Genomic DNA, 20,041 nt, shown 5'->3' on the forward strand with positions numbered 1-20,041 from the left:
TGATGTATAATATTGAGGAGAGCTCTCAAACATGAGAATTGCCCAGGCCATCATTGCAGCTGTCCCTCAGGGAAGTGACCTCAGCTTAATCACTTTCAGTCATGTTTTCAGTGTTCTTCTCATCATGAGGTTGAGGATGATACTGTTGGACTCAAAACCTACATAGACAATGGGTTGACTGAAGTGTTCCAAATTTTAGCACGGCCCATTTACTCAATCTGCATGCTTATGCTCCTGTATCTGGGGCATGTGGCATTCTTGGCAGTGCAAATTACAAGAATTATTCTGCTTGAATAAATAAAAACAACTCAAAGATATTAATAAATCTATCAGCTCTAACCTGTGGAAAGAACACTCCCTTCAAATCCAAAACCATAACTCACGTTGTGAATTCTGGACCGTGTGCAATTTTTGAAGGGAAGAGGTGGGATGATATAAGACAAATTGATCAAGGAAATAAAGACATATGACAGAAGTTCAGCAGTAAAGAGGTTGAAATGGGACTATGCAGGGGTAACAGTCCAGAAGTAGATGGTGACACTCTTGGTATGCTTTCTATCCAATGTTGCAGACTGCTATTCGCAAACTAAAGTAAAAGCAGCAAGGTTGATTGAGTCAACATCAGTTTTTGTTTATTCATTCGTGGGACATGAGCGTCACTGGCTGGTCAGCATTTATCGCCCATCCCTAGTTGCCCTTGAGAAGGTGGTGGTGAGCTGCCTTCTTGAACTGCTGCAATCCATGTTCTGTGCATTGACCCACAATAGAGGGAGAATTACAGGAATTTAACCCAGCAACTGCGAAGGAATGGCAATGTATTTGTGAGACATAATGATGAGTGGCTTGGAGGGCACCTTGCAGATGGTGATGTTCCCATGTGCCTGCTGCTCTTGTTCTTCTAAATGGCAGTGGGTGTGGGTTTAGAAGATGCTACCTAAGGATCTTTGGTAAATTGCTGCAGTGCATCTTGCAAATAATACACACTGCTGCTACTGAGTGTCGGTGGTGGAGTGATTGATTGTTTGTAGATGTGGTGCCAGTCAAGCAGTCTGCTTTTTCCTGGATGATGTGAAGCTTCTTGAGTGCTGTTAGAGCTTCACCCATCCAAGCCAGTGGGGAGTACTCCATCACACATCTGACTTGTGCCTTGCAATTGGTGAATAGGCTTTGAGGAGTCAGGAGGTGAGTTACTCGCTGCAGTACACCTAGCTTCTGACCTGCTCTTGTGTTTATATGGTGAGTCCAGTTGAGATTCAGGTCAATGGTAACCCCAAGGATGTTGGCAATGGGGGATTCAGTTGAATGTCACTGGGCGGTGATTAGAGTGTCTTCTATTGGTGATGGTCATTGCCTGGCATTTGTGTGGCCCGAATGTTACTTGGATGCTGGCAAGTGTTGAAGAAGTTGTTAGACTGTGTTGCTGGAGGAGATGAGGGTTGGGATTAGACAACAGCTTTAAAAAGTTTAGAAATAATTCTTTAAGGAATGTTCAAAGATATGTCATGATCTAATTGAATTACGAATCACTTCAATGGGCTAAATGGCCTAATTCTGCTCCCGTGTCTTCTGGTCTAAGGTAAGAAAAATGAGAAGTAGCAGTTTGGGAAAGGAGATGGAGTTTGCTTGAGTGGAGGTTAAGAGAAAAGACAGATTGGAGGATTGGAGAGGGAAATAGGCAGAAGCTCTCAATTTAAAAAATGTAAACCATGAGGTTCACAAATCTAGAATCTGAACTAAGGGTGGAGGATGCAGGGGAAAATGTTTGGAAGAGATAGTTAGTGTTACTTATGAACACAATTGCCCAATTTTGTTTGTGAATGAAGACTTGAAGTGGCATGGTGGCACAGTGATTAGCATTGCTGCCTTATAGTGCTAGGGACCCGGATTCAATTCCAGATTCGGGTCAGTCTGTATGGAGTTTGCACATTCTCCCCGTGCCTGCGTGTGTTTCTTCCAGGAGCTCCAATTTCTTCCCACACTCCAAAGATGTGTGTGTTAGGTTGATTGGCCATGCCAGATTGCCTTTGACTGTCAGGGGGATTAGCAGGTTAAAGGCATGGGGTTATGGGGATAGGGCCTGGGTGGAATCGTTGCTGGTTCAGGCTTGATGGGCTGAATGGCCTCTTTCTGCACTGTCAGATTCAATTCAGTTTTTCAAAGGAAAAAGAGGCTAACAGCTGGGAAAGTCTACTTTTATTTACTCGTTTTTTAAAAAAAGACAATCAAGGAATATGGATGTTTATTTATCATTTTTATTTTTCAGAATAAAGCTGTCAAGTCAACCCAAGCAAGGACAGATTGCTACACAATTATATGTTACTGCTGTGCAAAACCTGGCTAACACCTCCATCAATGCTTTACACTAACATCAATACAATTTAATGTGTGGTAGAGATTTGTTTTAAACTAGAAATGCTGCTATCAGACTTGGAATAAATCTCTTTTTCTATAATTACTGTTATTTAGAGCGGGAAAAAGTTATAGCTGATGACAAATAACCCAACAGTTTTTGTGATCACAGATTCTAACTCATATTAAATGTTGAGTAACTCCTATGTTTAGTTTGTAAAGCATGCTTTGTTTTAAACAGTTTATTTCATAATTATGCAGTGCAAAAATGTAGCCAACCTTAGAAGTAATGACATCTAAAATAATTGTTAGATGGGACAAAATAAACTTCTTCCTTTGAAAGTATTATCATAGTTTTATTTGTGAATGTAAGCACGAACCCTGTGAATGGGCCGACGCGAGAACCTCCCAGCCTGAAGAGAGAATCGTGGCTTATATGTTCTATTTAGAAAGTTTGTTATAAAAAAATCATACAATGAAATTGTCACAATACCTGTGTGTGTATTTCCCTCAGGGTTCTCCCACTGGTCTTAAAAAAACCTCACAAACACTGTTTTCCCAAGCTTTTCACTGTCCACCACCAAAGTACATTCACCCTATTTGCGTAAGTCTTAGAACATAGAACATTACAGCGCAGTACAGGCCCTTCAGCCCTTGATGTTGTGCCGACCAGTGGAACCAATCTGATGACCCTCTAACCTAAACTATTCCAGTGTTATCCACAAAATTATGTCTCATGAGTTTTGACTTGCTTTTTGACTGGATCACATTGAATTCAACTCAGTTTTATTCTAAGGTGAAATATTTTGCGGTCCCATGTTATAAAATTGTAACTTGACCAATTACCACAAACCAGTGATCCTAGTTACAAAAATAGGTGGAAATTCTCATCCACATTACAACAAGAGTTTAATTTGCCCACTGTAGCCTCATGAACTATCTGTCATTCACTACTTATAAATAGTAAATGTACACAACAATCCCAGAAATTGGTTTTTAAATTATATTTATAGAATCACGTTCATTATGGTTTGAGATATTTTGTGATATTTCTAAGTTGGTAAAGAGGGAGACTAGAAAGACTAGAATAAATGTAATGGTACAGTGGCTATGCTGAAGACAACAATCTGGGTGGCTTATCACTTGGCAGAGTATTTTGCAATTGGAGCCAGAGCAGCTGGTAGGCTGGCTGGCTTTCCAGTCAATCTGTTCTCCAAATAAAAATTCCATGATTTCCATCCATGCAGCACGGCAAACTCTTCTCAAGATGCATCGTGTATCCTGAAGGCATTTCTGTATATCCCTCATACCTGAATGTAAACTCTTTAATGAGCATGGCACAGTAGTTAGATTGCTGCCTCACAGCAGCAGGGACCCAGGTTCAATTCTAGCCCTGGGTGACTGTCTATGTGGAGTTTGCATGTTCTCCCTATGTCTGTGTGAGTATTGGTGGCTCTGGTTTCTTCCATAGTCCAAAGATGTGCAGGTTAGGTGGATTGACCATGCCCCTTGAACTAATCATGTCCTTTAGTGTCCCAAGATATGCAGCTTAGGTGGATTCACCTTTGGAAAATATGCAGGGTTACAGGGATCTGGGGGGAGGCGGTGGGTACACTGCTCTTTTGGGGAGTTGTTACAGATGAGCCAAAAGACTTCTTCCTGCACTATAGGGAATGTATAGCTCTGAGGCTTCATGATTTTTTTTTCAACCCCTTGACAGATCTTTCTGTCTACTGGTCCATTTAATGTTCAACAGCTGACCATTTAAAAACCCGTTTACTGACTATGGAAAGAAGCCTCTTCATTTTAAAAAACACAAATTTAGCAAATAGAAAGTAGTAACTTTATTTTTCTATTTATGCTTTTGCTATAGCATGTAATTTTTCAGGTGAAATCTAAATTCTGATTACATTGTAAAGACTATATAAAAAAACTATTCAAAGTTACTAACGCACGTTAAAATTAACATGACTTGCACAAGTCAAAATTTACTGATTGACAGCAAATACCACGAAACAAACTATAAATTAGGGTCAAGAGAGGAACTGAGGAAGGTTATCTTTTAAAAGAGTGCAAATTACAAGGGAAGATCACAAACGTGGTAAATATTATTGGTAGCTATTTTCTAGACACAAAGGAGCATTGAGACAGAAAGCATTCACAATTCAAGAGCACCTTCCTTGTTATTGTTAGGTTGATATGCACATTTCCAGTAATTTTCCAGTTCATGTGCTTTTTTGAAAAAAAAAGTCTATAAGTAGCTTTTTTTCTACATTATCTGTTCAAAAAGCCTCCATAAGTGCCTTTTCTGAATATGTTTTTCTCCAGTGAGAAGACATTATTAATTTTTAATTGGAACCATAGTAAATTGGTTCTTAAGCAATTTTCTCTCTTGCCTTCAAAAATCCTGAAAATGTCTTTTGGGTCAAAGCTATTTTCAAAGAGAACAAATCCAGCTTTGTTCCTTTATAACTCATGATGACAAGTAAAGACAACTGTTAATGGAAACCTTTTCTTTCTGCAACAAGACTAATAGACTTTGTGACAAGTTGCGCGGAAGGCCACTAGAGTGATCTCATCTTTTGATGTTCAAGTTATTGCTATGGACAGCTTAATATCTTTTAATTGGGCCTTGAGCTGATGTATGACCCTTAGCCTCTGACACATGGTTAGGTTGCTGACTTTGAACTTTCTTGTTTTTTCCCCAAGCTCGACACTTGGTCTTCTGCATTTTCCAAAGGCAGGTATAATACTCCCAGAGGACAGAACAATGACCAAGATGTCAGCCTTGGCTCAGTGATAGTGTCTCTGAGATAGAATATGATCTCGACTGACCCTTTACTGTAATAGTAAGGGTATGCTGCAATATTGGAGATGGTGTCTTTCAGATGAGATGTTGAACCTAGTCCTACCTGTCCTCCCAAGAACAGGGGAGTTCTGCATTGTGCTCAACCTTGCAATGCACAAATTAGCTGATACATTTCCCTATAGTGATTACAGATAAAAAATAATTCATTGGCTGTGAAGAACTTACTTTGACATTAGGGTTACAAACGAAGCACTATAAATGCAAGTTTTTTTTTCTAAACTCCAGAAAGTCTGCTATTTCCTTAATAGGCAACAATGTTTTTATTTAACTCAGTGCACTCCACAATGATTCTCTATTGTGCCTAGGTCCCTAAGACCATAAAATATAGGATGGGATATGCCGCTCAGCCTATTGAGTCTTCTCCACCATTCAATCATGGCTGATATTTTTCTCATTCCCATTCTCCTGTCTTTTCACCAAAACCCCTGATCTCCTTATTACTCAAGAACTTATCTACCCACAGCCTTCTGCAGCAAAGAGTTCCATGGATTCACCACTCCCTGGCTGAAGAAATTCCTGCTTATCTCTGTTCTAAAGGATTGTCCCTTTAGCCTGAGGTTGTACCCTCTAGTTCTAGTTTTTCCTACTAGTTGAAACATCTCTGCACATCCATTCTATCCAGGTCTCGCAGTATCCTGTAAGTTTCAATAAGATCTCCCCTCATCCTTTTAAACTCCAACAAGTACAGATCCAAAGTTTTCAACCGTTCCTCTTAGGACAAGCTCTTTCTTCCAGGGATCATTCTTGTGAACCTCCTCTGGATCCTTTCCAAGGCCAGCACATTCTCCCTTAGATACAGGGCCCACAACTGCTCATAATACTCAAAATGTGATCTGACCAGAGCCATATACAGCCTCAGAAGTACACCCCTGTTGTATTCTAGCCCTCTCGACATAAATGGTAACATTGCATTTGCCTTCCTAACTACCGACTGAACTTCCATGTTAACCTTAAGAGAATCTTGAACAATGACTCCCAAACCCCTTTGTGTTTCTGATTTCCAAAGCATTCCCCCTTCTAGAAAATAGTCAATGCCTCCATTCCTCATTCCAAAGTGCATAGCCTCACACTTTTCCACATTTTGTTCCATCTGCCACTTCTTTTCCCACTCTCCTAACTTGTTCAAGTCTTTCTGCAGCCCCCCTGCTGCCTCAATACTACTTGTGTCTCTACATATCTTTGTATCATCTGCAAACTTAGCAACAGTGCCTTCAGTTCCTTCTTCCAAATCGTTAACATATATTGTTAGAAGTTGTGGTCCCAGCACCGATCCCTGAGGCACACCACTAATCACTCGTTGCCATCCTGAAAACCTCTTTATCCCCCTCTCTACCATCTTCCAGGCAGCCAATCCTCTATCCATGCCAGGATTTTACCATTAACACCATGGGCTCTTAACTTATTTAACAGTGTCCTATGCGGCACCTTGTCAAAGGCCTTTTGGAAATCTAAATAAATCACCTCCACTGGTTTATCTAACTTCCTTGTTACCTCCTCAAAGAACTCTAACAGGTTTGTCAGACATGACTTCCCCTTGATGAAGCTGTGCTAACTCAGTCCCACTTTATCATGCACTTCCCAGTACTCTGTGATCTCAACCTTAATAATGAACTCTAAAATCTTGCCAATGACCAAAGTCAGGCTAACTGACCTATGATTTCCTGTCTGCTGTCTCCCTCCCTTCTTAAGCAGCGGTGTTACATTAGCTACTTTCCAGTCCTCTAGAACCCTCCCTGCCTCCAGTGATTCCTGAAAGATCACCACCAATGCCTCCACAATTTCCTCAGCTATCTCTTTTAGAACCCTGCAGTGTGTTCCATTTGGTCCAGGATTAGACACCTTCAGACCTTTCAGTTTCCCCAGAACCTTCTCCTTAGTGATGGCCACTACATCCATTTGTGCTCTCTGACTGTCCTGGAGCTCTGGCATCCCATCAGTGTCTTCCACCGTGAAGACTGATGGAAAGTAACTATTCAGTTCCTCTGCCATTTCTTTGTTTCCTATTTTTACTTCTCCAGCTGCATTTTCCAGTGGTCCAATGTCTATTTTTGCCTCTCTCATATCTTTTATATATTGAAAAAAATTCTTCCTATCTCTGTTATATTACTAGCTAGCTCACACTCATATTTCATCTTCTCCCCCCATATTGCTTTTTCAGTTGTCCTCTGCTCACTTTTAAATGTTTCCCAATCCTAATGCTTCCCACTAATCCTCACCCACTTTGTATGCTTTTTCTTTTGCTTTTATGCTGTCCTTGAGTTCCCTCATCAGCCATGGATGCTTCATCCTCCCATTAGCATGTTTCCTCCTCCTTGGGATGAATTTCTGTTTTGCCATCCAAATAACCCTCAAACATTCCTGTCATTGCTGTTCCACAGTCTTCCCAGCTCAACTCCCTTTCCAGTCAACTCTGGCCAGCTCCTCATGTCTTTGTAGTTACCCTCATTTAATTGTAATACCATTACATCCAAGTCAAAGTTAATATTTTCAGGATATGTCTTGGTGGGAGATGGCATGCTATTGGGTGGTGGTAGAATCTCCTAGTCTTGTTGCCGTCAATGGAATTTCCCATCAAATCTATCCCCTATTATCAGGGTCACGTCAGCGAGACCAGAAAATCCCATCAATGGTTCTAGCAATTCTGGTTGTCACACCTCCATAAGAGAGTAACTATTGTATAGTGTACAATTCATCTCTTGTTGGTTGGGTGGGATGATTATGGTAGCATACAGAAGAGATGGAAATCAAAGGTTGACCTCCGATTTACCTTACTACAAACCTGAACAACACTTATTGCTAAAACACATTCAAGGTAAATCAATTGCTTACTATGCTCACTTACTGCTCTGTTAGTGTCTTGTTGCCAAGAGCTGCAGCCTAATGTCCAAATGTTCAGCGTGAAATGGTGCTCGAGATAATAATGGCAGTTTTATAGGTGCAAATTCTCAGTATTGTTGTCCGCTGGGTGCTTGGTTGTGTGGGTCATGTAGTGCTGATGAATATGCATTGTGATGAATACAGCCCCACACTCAAACAACTTGCACATTGACTAGATAATACACCAGATGTGAGCACTGAAGTTGATATTCTGTTTAATAAGAAAGGTTATGATCCTTAATGTTAATTATGCCACCACAGAAATGGGACAATTCCTTGACAGAATAAGTAATGGAGATCAAAGCAATTATCATTCTTTGCCAGTGTGAGGCCAAATTACTGGGTGCTGTGTTTCTCTGTAGAAATGACATTCAATAAATACACATTTTCCAGACCACTTCCCAATTTGTTTTACTGTGGGAAATTGGCCTCCATTAGAGATATCGTTGAACAAAGAACAACCCAGCACGGGAAACAGGCCCTTCGGCCCAATGAGCCCGTGCCGCCACATCCTCCTACACCTACCCTGCCCTGCGTGTCTGCAAGTGGAACCCCTAACTTAGCCAGATTCAGGGGAGAATAGTGTCAATTTGGTAAACCAATCAGCCTAAGATCACATCTTTGGGGTGTGGGAGGAAACCGGAGCGCCCGGAGGGAACCCACGCAACCACAGGGAGAATGCGCAAACTCCCACAGACACAGGCCCAAATCCATGTATCTGCACAGCTAGCAGTGCTAGTCACCGAGCTGTTGCGGCGCCCGTCTACCGGTCCAGGATCAAGCACACACACCGGCACGAAGTACTAGGTTGAGCTCATAAGAACCAACTTTGGCACTATAGATTGTCTCCTGGTATTTATGCAGACAGGCACTTTTTTTTTGCAATTCTTATAAGATACCTTTTTCCTGTTCAGACAACCAATTACTTTGATTTCCTGTTTTGTTTGGTGTTTGATGATGATAACATTAAAATGCCATGCACTAGAATTATTACTGTGCACAGAATTATTGTTGGAAAACTGTCCATATCCTTTAAGATTTCCTACTTACTTTTTACAGTGAATCACATTTTTGAAGCACCATTAATGTAAAAAATGTTCCAAAACACTTCACAAAGAATATGGGGGCAACTGTAATTGCAAACGTGGATGGCTTTGTATCAGGTGGGTATTAAAACGTGACAAATATCAAATCTACACTCACCGTGCACGCTTTTAATTTTAAAGGTGGCAGGATTGGGGAGAAAAGGATTCACATGTTGACTGTTCTTTGAAACCATTAATCAGGCTATGTGCCTCTATTTTGGCAAGGTTGTGTTTTTGCCTCATGTTAGCCCAGTTTCCCTAACCATAGGAAACCCCACAGATAAAAGGAGGTGAAGTGGCCTGAGTCCACAAGGCAAAGGCAAATTCATTTACAGCACTGGTCGTGGTCCAACAGGAACAAGAGTCTTCCCTGCTGGCTCAACAGAAGAGTCATATAAACCCCAACCTCCTGAATCTCCCTTCCTGCCATCACTAACATCCATTTCCACAACAGACTATATTATCCCCAACCCCTATTGAACTTATTTGCAGCCAACAGCAGCAGTTTTGTGCCATACTGTCCCTGCTCGACAGGCAGCCAGGCTACCAGTGGAAAATCTAAGAAATAGTTAAGACTGCAGATCAATTTGGAAACCGACACTTCCTGGATTGGACTGAAGTCATACCCACTTATGGTGAGCCAAAGGGAACGGAGAATGCACAAGAGGTTCGAATGGAAAGAGTGCAGCTTCTTATTTTGCTGGGATCAGGGCTCACTGAAATTGAGAGATAAGAAGAGTAAAAATTTTAAAACTTAAGCAAGAAAATTAGAATTTTCAACATGGGAAGAGTTCAGAGACCAAGACACAATGTAGAACAGCAAGGGTGTAACAATGGGTGAGAAGAGCTTGATGGAGCTTTGGATGTAGAGTCATAGAGGTTTACAGCCCTATTTATCCATGCCACCCTTTTTTTATTAAACCCCTAAGCTAGTCCCAGTTGCCTGCATTTGGCCTCTATCCCTCTATACCCATCTTACCCATTTAACTGTTTAAATGCTTTTTAAAAGACAAAATTGTACTTGCCTCTACTACTACTTCTGGCAGCTTGTTCCAGACGCTCACTACCCTGTGTGTAAAAAAATTGCCCCTCTGTACACTTTTGTATCTCTCCTCACCTTAATGCCCTCTAGTTTTAGACTCCCCATACCTTTGGGAAAAGATATTGACTATCGAGCTGATCTATGCCCCTCATTGTTTTATAGACCTCGATAAGATCACCCTTCAGCCTTCTACGCTCCAGAAAAAAAAGTCCCAGTCTATCCAGCCTCTCCTTATAACTCAAACCATCAAGTCCCGATAGCATCCTAGTAAATCTTTTCTGCATGTTTTCTAGTTTAATAACATAGGGTGACAAGAACTGTACACAAGAACTGTCTTGTTCAACTTCAACAAGATGTCCCAACTCCTGTATTCAATATTCTGACCAATGAAACCAAGCATGCTGAATGCCTTCTTCATCACTCTGTCCAACGTTGACTCTACTTTCAAGAGACGATGAACCTGTACTCCTAGATCTCTTTGCTCTGTAACTCTCCCCAACACCCGACCATTAACTGAGTAAGTCCTGTCCTGGTACGATTTACCAAAATGCATTATCTTGCATTTATCTAAATTAAACTCCATCTGTCATTCATCAGCCCACTGGTCCAATTGATCAAGATCCCGTTGCAATCCGAGATAACCTTCTTCACTGTCCACTATGCTATCAATCTTGGTGTTATCTGCAAACTTACAAACATATCTCCTATATTCCTATCCAAATCATTAACATAAATGACAAATAACAGTGGACCCAGCACTGATCCCAGAGGCACACCACTGGTCACAGGCCTCCAGTTTGAAAAACAACCCTCTACAACCACTCTCAAGCCAATTTTGTATCCATTTAGCTACCTCACCCTGATTCCTGTGAGATTTAACCTAATGCAACGGCTTTGCTAAAGTCCATGTGGACAACATCAACTGCACTGCCCTTATCTACCTTCTTGGTTACCGCTTCAAAAAACTTAGTCAAATTTGTGAGACATGACTTTCTACTTTCAAAGCCATGCTAACTGTCCCTAATCAATCCTTGCGTCTCTAAGTTCCTTTAGATCCTATCTCTCAAAGTACCTTCCAACAATTCCCCGCCACAGATGTGAGGCTTATTGGCCTATAGTTCCCAGGCTTTTCCCTGCAGCCCTTTTTAAACAAAGGCACAAAATTTGCCACCCTCCAATCTTTAGGCATCTCACCTGTGATTATTGATGATTCAAATATCTCTGCTAGGGCCTCCAATTTCCTCCCTAGTACACCATGTCCTGGGATACATTTCATCAGGTCCCGGGGATTTATCTACCTTGAAGTGCTTTAAGACTTCCAGTACCTCTTTCTCTGTTTTATGTACACTTCTCAAGATGTTACTATTTATTTCCCCAAGTTCCCAAATATCTTTGCTTTTCTCAACAGTAAATACAGGAGAATTCATTTAAGATCTCACCCATCTCTTGTAGATCCACACATAGATGACCTTGTTGACCTTTAAGAGGCCCTACTCCGTAATTTCTCTTTTGGCCCTTATGCATTTGTAGAAGCTCTTTGGATTCTCCTTTACTTTATCTGCCAAAACAATCTTGTGTCCTCTTTTTCCCCTCCTGATTTCTCTCTCTTAACTTTCTGTGAGAAGTTTAAGTAACCTTATAGAAAATGAAAGTTGGAGGGTTGAAATTGACCAGAAGAGATTTGCAAAATGAAAAAAACCATACGTGAGACACACAGAAGCATACAGCAGCCTCCAGACTGAGACAAGTGGTGTCATGGAGGTGATAGAGAATGGCATAGGGAGCAGAAAGCCCAAGCCAAGATAAAATACAATCTGGCTGATGCAGTGCCAGTAGCCAAAAAATGGATAGAATAAATGGCAAAGACAATGGGTTGAATTTTATGTGCACCCAATGACCATGTTTCCCACGGTGGTTAAATGGGGTGTATGCCCATCCCACTCGCCTTCCCACTTTTCTCAGAGTTCATGCCCGTAAGAGGGCATAGGGTCTGAAATTGGCAGCCTGCCCACCATATTTAAATGAACAATTAAGGGTCAATTAGGCTGTTCAGGTGCTGCTCTTTGCCAAGCACAGGAGCCCCCCCAACTTCTCCAGCCACTTCCTCCCGATCTGCTCTGTCCATCCACTGCCCGTCTTCCTAATGCACTCACACCCTCCCAACCCTAGACCCCAGGCTAGCCTACCCCAAGGATCCCAGGCCTGGAGCTCTCTCTTCTGAAGCAGTCCTAGCAGCTGGCACTGATACCAGGACTAATGGAGCTGCCAGCCAATCTGATTGGTTGGCAGCCTCAGATGGCAGGACTTCCATCCCAATGAGGGGTGACAGATGCACTCTAACACTACAGCTGTGGGGTGACATGGAGCGTGTCGGCTCCACACCAACATTGTTTCATGGGGGGTGCAGTTGGGGAGGTGAAGTGCCACCCATTCCCCTGCCCACCTATATTATTCTGTCTAATGAGTTTAAAATGTAGAATATTTGGGAAGGCTGAGGTGTAGTAAGGACACGGGTTTGAATCCCATCACTGGAGCTGATAGAATTTAAATTCAGTAAATAAACCCGGAATTACAGAAAAGTTACACTCGGTAATAGTGACCGGGAAACAATTGTCATTTTTGGTAAAAACCTATCTGGTTCACTTATGTCGTCTAGAGATGCTGCCCTTACCTGGTCTGATTCCAGACAAACAGTAATGTGGTTGGCTCTCAAGTTCTCTCTGAAATGGCCCAACAAGTTAGTCAGTTCTATCAAATTGCTACATTGTCTACAGAAAGGAATGAAACCAACAGATCATTTGGCATCGACCTAGATACTGGAAACTAGAAAGGCATATCCAGCCCTGTCAATCCTGTAAAGTCCTCCTTACTAACATGTGGGGCTTGTGCTGAAATTGGAGAGGAGAGCTGTCCCACAGACTTGTTAAGAAACAGACATAAATAGTCACACTCACAGAATAATGTCCTAGACCCCATCATCACCAGTTCTATGTATGTCCTATGCCACATTGCATAGCACCACTGTCATATACAGCTGGGAGGGGAGGTCTTAACATTGACTCTGGACTCCCATAATGTATCATGGCGTTGAATCAAATGTGGACAAGAAAATCTCTACCTGATTACCATCTACCACCTCCGCAGCCCTGCCACCACCCCAATGAATCTACGCTCCTCCATGTTGAAAAGCACTTGGAGGACGCATTGAGTATTGCTGTGGAACAAAACGTACTCGGTGGGGAAATTTAATGTTCAGCACCAGGAGTGGCTCAGTGGTTCCACTACTGACCGACTCCTAAAGGACATAGCACTGGACTGAGCCTGTGGCAGGAGGTAAGGCTACCAAGAGGAAAAAATCTATTTGACATCATCCTCACCAAACTACCTGGACAGATGCATCTGTGACATGACAATATCAGTAGGCATGATCACTACACTACACGTTCCTCGTGGGAGACAAAGTTCCACCTTCACATTTAGGACACCCTCCATTATGTTGCATGTCACTATCGCCGTACTAAATGGGACAGATCTCAAACAGATTTAGAAAATCAAAACTTAGCATCCATGAAATGCTGTGGGCCAGCAGCAGCAACAGAATTGCATACAATCAGAATCTGAACTTCATGGCCCAGCTATTCCCATCAAGCCAGGGAACCAACCCTGGTTCAATGGAGAGTGCAGGAGGACATGCCAGGAACACCACCAGACATCCTAAAAATTGAGGTGTCAACTGTCTGTAGCTAAAACACTGGACTAGTTCCCTGCCAAACAACAAGAGCAGCAAGAGATAAAGCTAAGCAATCCCACAACTAATGAATCAGATCCAAGCTCGCAGTCCTGCCACATCCAGTTGAGCGTGAATGGTGGTGAAAATTAAACAACGAACTGGGGGAGGAGGCCCCATGAATAACTCCATCTCTTTTGTTTAGATGTGAATGAAGAGAGTCATGGGACTGACAATTAAGTTTTAACAAAAGAATAAAACATATTCAACAAGATCATAACACACCACTCCTTACTCCTAATACACCTTCACAAATCTCTTGGGGATTACACTAGTTACAAAATGTTCTAAATGGGTACACAGTCCATGAAAACCAATAGGCAAAATTTGGTCAGACACATCACTCTCTGAAACCAACTGACATATGCCACCCAATTCAACTTCTGTGGATTTCTCATCAAATCCCCCAGATTCTTGTCGCACTGTGAGCCCACTGGCCTCACTGAACTCTAACTTCTACATGGGGGTTTTCAATCACCATTCTTGAAATCTTTTTCCATACAAGGCTCTCTCAGATGCCTTCACCATGGATTCACATCCAAGATTTAAAATTTTCCCATCAGTATTCCTCTGCTCTGGATTGCCACATGCATTCTCTAAGGTACCTAGCAATGCAACAGAACACCACTGCTTCAAAGACCGTACTAAAATGTCACATGCTGGCTTCTCGCTAGCCGTCTTCACCTGGTCTGCACCTTTCAGCTCTCTCTTTATCTGGGAGCCTCTCCCTGGCCCTTTTAACTGCAGATGCTAGTTTTTATCCCTTTGACTTCAGTCTTCCTCCACCACTTCAACGGGCAGAGAATTCCAGAGATTCACCACCCTTTGAGTGAAGAAGTTCCTCCTCAACTCCGTTCTAAACCGCCCCCCCTTTATCTTGAGGCTGTGCCCCCTAGTCCTACTGTCCTTTCTGAGCGGGAAGAGTCTCTCCACCTCTATCCTATCCATCCCATTCATCATCTTATACGTCTCAATGAGATCTCCCCTCATTCTTCTAAACTCTAACGAGTACAAGCCTAGTTTATTCAGCCTCTCCTCATAGCTCAACCCCCTCAACTCCGGTATCAGCCTAGTAAACCTCCTCTGCACTCCCTCCAAGGCCAAAATATCCTTGCGCAAGTACGGCGCCCAAAACTGCACACAGTACTCCAGCTGCGGCCTCACCAATGCCCTATACAGCCGCAGCAAGACCTCCCTACTTTTATATTCAATCCCCCTTGCTATGAAGGCCAGCATCCCATTCGCCTTCCTGACCACCTGCTGCACCTGCAAGCTGGGTTTTTGCGACTCATGCACAAGGACCCCGAGGTCCCTCTACACCGTCGCCTGCTGCAGTTTTTTGCCACGTAAGTAATAATCCTTCCTACCATTATTCCTACCAAAGTGGACCACCACGGGTTGATGGGTTTTTGATAAGCGAGGGGATTAAGGGTTATGGGGAGAGGGCGGGAATGTGGAACTGAGCCACGACAGATCAGCCATGATCTTATTGAATGGCGGGGCAGGCTCGAAGGGCTAGATGGCCTACTCCTGCTCCTATTTCTTATGTTCTTATTTCTGATTTCCAGAACCATTTTTTAAATTTAACTTCTGGGATTTGCTTTCTGCCCCGACCCCATTGTCCTGCCTCTCTGCTGGCAATTTCTGTGAGAGCTGCTTTCTTCTCAGGTATCAGGTTCCAACTGAACAACAAGTGCTTAGGCTTTTCAAAGTGGGACTCTGGTTTCCTAAGCAACAGCCTAGTCTTTCTTTAAACTGTGTTTGTTTTCATATTTAAGTCATTTAACTACAATGCAGGCTCAATTTTAACATCCAGGCACCTTTGTTTGACAAGAAGCTAACTAAAGTTTTAACCCTTCCTTACACAAAACAAAACTCACTTAGAGCTATAATTTGCTTCTAATACCTATGAGTACAAATAAAGATTACTTAAACCACCTGTTTCCTGTCATAGTTGCTGGGCAGCCTAGCACATCAATACAAAAGACTGAAACATTCACAACCGTATGCAGCCAGAAGTGCAGACTGGATAATCCATTTTGGTGTCCTGCCAAGGTCCTCAATATCACAGATGCCAGTGTTCAGTCAACTTGATTGACTACATGTGATACCAAGCAGCAGCTGAAAGCACTAAGTACTGCAAAAGACTGCGGGCCCTAACAACCTTCCAGAAATAGTCATGAAGACTCGAGCTCCTGGTCAAGCTGTGCCCTCAGTCAAGTTGGCCCAGTACTGCTACAACACTGGTACCTATACAGAAATGTGGAAAATTGCCCAAGTATGTCTGGCCCCCAAAAGAAAAAGGACAAATCCAATATGGCTAATTACCATGCCAACAGTCTACTCGCAATCATCAGCAAAGTGATGGAAGAGGTCAATTACGGTGCTTTCAATCAACACTTACTCAGCAATAACCTGCTCACTGACACTCAGTTTGGATTCTATTAGAGCCACTCAGCTCCTGACCTCATTACAGTCTTGGTTCAAACATGAGCAAAAGAGTGGAACTCCAGAAATGAAGTCAGAGTGACTGCCCATGACATCAAGGCAGCATTTGATTGAGTGTGGTATGAAGGAGCCCAGCAAAATTAGAATCAATGGGAATCAGGGGCAAAACTCCCCACTGGTTGGAGTCATAGCTAGTACAAAGGAGGATGGCTGTGGTTATTGGAGGTCAATCGCCTTAGTCCCAGACATCACTAAGCAGTTCCTCAGGGAATTTCCTAGGCCCAACCATCTTCAGCTGCTTCATCAATGACCTTTCATCTAAGACAAGGTCAGAAGTGGGGATCTTTGTGATTGATTGTATAATGTTCAGCATCATTGACATCTCCTCAGATACTACAGCAGTCTGTGTCCATATGAAGCAAAACCTGGACAAAATTCTGATTTGGATTGATTACTTAGCAAGTAATTTTGGTGCCACACAAGTGCCAGGCAATGATAATTAATCCAACCATCCCTTCCTAACGTTCAATGACATTACCAGCACTATCAACATCTTGGAAGTTATCATTGACTAGAAATTAACTAATTATATATATTCTGTGGTTATAGGTGGTCTGGTCAGAGGCTGGGAATTCAGAGTAACTCACCTCTTTACTCACCAATGCCTGTCCACCATTTACAATGCATAAGTCATGACTGTGATGGAATACTCTCTACTTACCTAAATGAGTGCAGCTTCAACAATACTCGATGCTTGACACCATCCAAAACAAAATAACCCACTTGATTAGCACCTTATCAACAAGCATTCACCTCTACATCCCCGGCATCAGTCTGCACAATCTGTAAGAGTGACTGCAGCATCTCACTAAGGCTCCTTCCAAACCATGACCTTTACCACCTAGAACAACAAGGGCAACAAATGCACGGGAACATCATGAGTTGGAAGTTCCACTTCAAGTCACACATCTGGACTTTGAAATTTCTCAGTTGCTTCAGTTACTGGATCAAAATCCTGGAATTCTCTCCTTACTAGCATTGTGGATGTACTTTCACCACATGGACTACCAGTGGTTAAAAATTGCACCTCACCACTACCTTTTTGAGGGCATTTAGGGATGGACCTAGCTAGCGACTCCCATTTCCCTTGGGAGAGTAATAACTTTTACCATTCTGACTGTTTTGTCCAATATTCAATGTCAGGCAAGAAATCTGACAGCACAAAGGGGTTTGTGATAAATGGTGGAGACATAGAATTGGATGTTATCAAGTATGGAGAATAGTTTATACTTTTGAATGTTACCATAGGGTAGCATATTGTTGAGCAAGAGGTCAACAAAAGGCCCCTGTGAATCACTGGGGTAACCGTGTGTTTGCAGAAAGCTGCCATTGGAGGAGATTACTGGTGCTATTTTATAATAGCTAGATAATGTAGGTGGCACAGTGGTTAGCACTCCTGCCTCACAGCACCAGAGACCCAGGCTCGATTCCCAGCATGGGTCATTGTGCAGAGTTTGCACATTCTCCCTGTATCTGTGTGGGTTTCCTACCACAGACTGAAAGCTATGCTGGTCAGATGCATTGACCCAAACAGGTGCAGAATGTGGTGACTGGAAATTTCACAACAACTCATTGGCAGTGTTAATGTAAGCCTTCCTTGTGACTAATAAACTTTACTTTGAATATTTTTAAAATTCTCATTTTGTTTTAAACCACAGGTCAAAAATACAGATTTGAGTATTATTGAGCATAGTCTATTCATCTACATCTTGAACAAATAGTAAAGACATCAAAGGATATCAGGATAGTGTGGAAAAGCAGCATTGCAGAAGATCTTCCATGGTCTTATTAGATGGATTGTGGCTTTCAAGCCTGGAATTTTCTTCTTACTAGCATTGTGGATATATTTTCACCACATGGACTACCAGTGGTTAAAGACTGCATCTCACGCCACCTTCTTGAGCACCTTTAGGGATGGACCTAGCCAGTGACTCCCACTTCCCTTGGGAGAATAATAACTTTTACCATTCTGACTGTTCAACTGGGCAAAATTGTTCTATCCAAGATTGAATGTCAGACAAGAAATCCGACAGCACAGACAATAAAAGAGTTTGTGATAAGTGGTGGAGACATATGATTGAGTGTTGTCAAGCATGGAAGATAATTTATGCTTCTGAATGTTACCACAGGGTAGCATATTGTTGAGCAAGAGGTCAGCAAAATGCCCTGTGAATCTCTGGGGTACCCACATTTGTAGAAAGATGCCATTAGAATTCCAAAAGCTTGTGCTACCAAATAAACCTGTTGAACTTGAACCCAGTGTTGTGAGACTTCTTACTTCACTAATTAAATGGCACAACGGATTTGAGAAGCCAAAAGTCTTACCCCTGCATGTATGATAAAACAAAGGAGGGAAATTACTCTTTATCCTGGTAATATTTTTCTCTCAAGTAATATCACAAAAGACAGATTCTGATCATTATGACATTACTATTTGTGGGAATTTGCTGCACAGAAATTAGTTGTATTTCCTATAACAGTGACAATATATTAATTGACTATAAAGTACAGCAACTTATGATGATCAAGGAGCTTAAATACAAGTGGTTATATTTTCTATGCAGGGATACTGGATCTATATGCCGTTTAACATCAGCTACTAGATGATCCTGAAGTTCTTTTCATCTAGTAGCAAGTACCATTTTGTTCAACTAAATATCTACAATAATATTGAGCCAATGGGTTTCAAGGGTGCTTCCTACTAGTGAAACAGATTTTGACAGAGTTACCACTTCAGATATGAGTATGCATTGGTTTGCATCACTTGTTGTGTAACTATCACTTCCTTCTAGGTAACATTTGCGTAACAGAGGTGGAGGTAGTTGGCTGCCAGAATAGGTGGGATGTACCCATTTTCTCATGCAAAGAAACCTCTTTGACTAGGTTCCCCCCACCCAAACTTCCCACTCCGGTTGCTCCCAATTTGGGTGCTGTGCGTTTGAAACAGATCCCTGCCCACCCCAGCCAAAACAATCTGTTTCAATCAAATCTTTCACTAAGTAATTAATATAAATCTCATTGAGAATTGCATTAAATGCCATTGTAGGACATTTTTAAGATACCTATAACCAAAAGAACATATGCATTTATATAATGCTTTCATAATCTCACAAAATCAAACTATTTACCAGTTGAGTATTTTTTGACATTATTGTCACTATTACAATCTAGGAAATGTGGTAGCTAATTTATATCAGCAAGGTTCCAAAAGCAGCAATGAGATGTTGGTCAGATAATAGTGATCATTTAGTACTGCAAAGTATCAGCTTAGATGTTGTGCTGAAATCAGAATGGGGCAATCTTTTGATCAGGTGAGAGTGAGGAGCAGCTCAGTGGCACAGTGGTTAGCAATGCTGCCTCACAGCACCAAGGAGGGCTCAATTCCTGGCTTGGATCACTGTGTGCAGTCTGTACATTCTCCCCATGTCTGCATGGGTTTCCTCCTACAATCCAAAGATGTGCATGTTAGGTGGACTGGCCATGTTAAATTCTCCCTCAGTGTACCTGAACAGGTGCTGGAGTGT

At 42.1% G+C, this 20,041-nt stretch overlaps 1 protein-coding gene and 1 long non-coding RNA gene across 3 annotated transcripts in view; one reads left to right on the forward strand and one right to left on the reverse strand.

Moving 5' to 3' along the window:
- The window catches only part of LOC145344371 (uncharacterized), a 56,400-nt gene extending 53,706 nt beyond the window's left edge, over window positions 1-2,694 (forward strand). For both annotated transcript variants that reach the window (XM_080191502.1, XM_080191509.1), the window contains one exon: window positions 2,264-2,694. In XM_080191502.1, coding sequence (XP_080047628.1) covers window positions 2,264-2,268 — 5 coding nt within the window. In that variant the 3' untranslated portion in view covers window positions 2,269-2,694. The remainder of the gene's footprint in view (window positions 1-2,263) is intronic.
- Window positions 1-20,041, reverse strand: part of LOC145344407 (uncharacterized) — a 1,015,876-nt gene that overhangs the window by 675,348 nt on the left and 320,487 nt on the right. The gene's annotated exons all lie outside the window — the stretch shown is intronic.

The sequence above is a fragment of the Carcharhinus amblyrhynchos genome, chromosome 1 (genome assembly GCF_965287045.1).
Source record: "Carcharhinus amblyrhynchos chromosome 1, sCarAmb.v2.hapA, whole genome shotgun sequence".
Classification (NCBI taxonomy): Eukaryota; Metazoa; Chordata; class Chondrichthyes; order Carcharhiniformes; family Carcharhinidae; genus Carcharhinus; species Carcharhinus amblyrhynchos.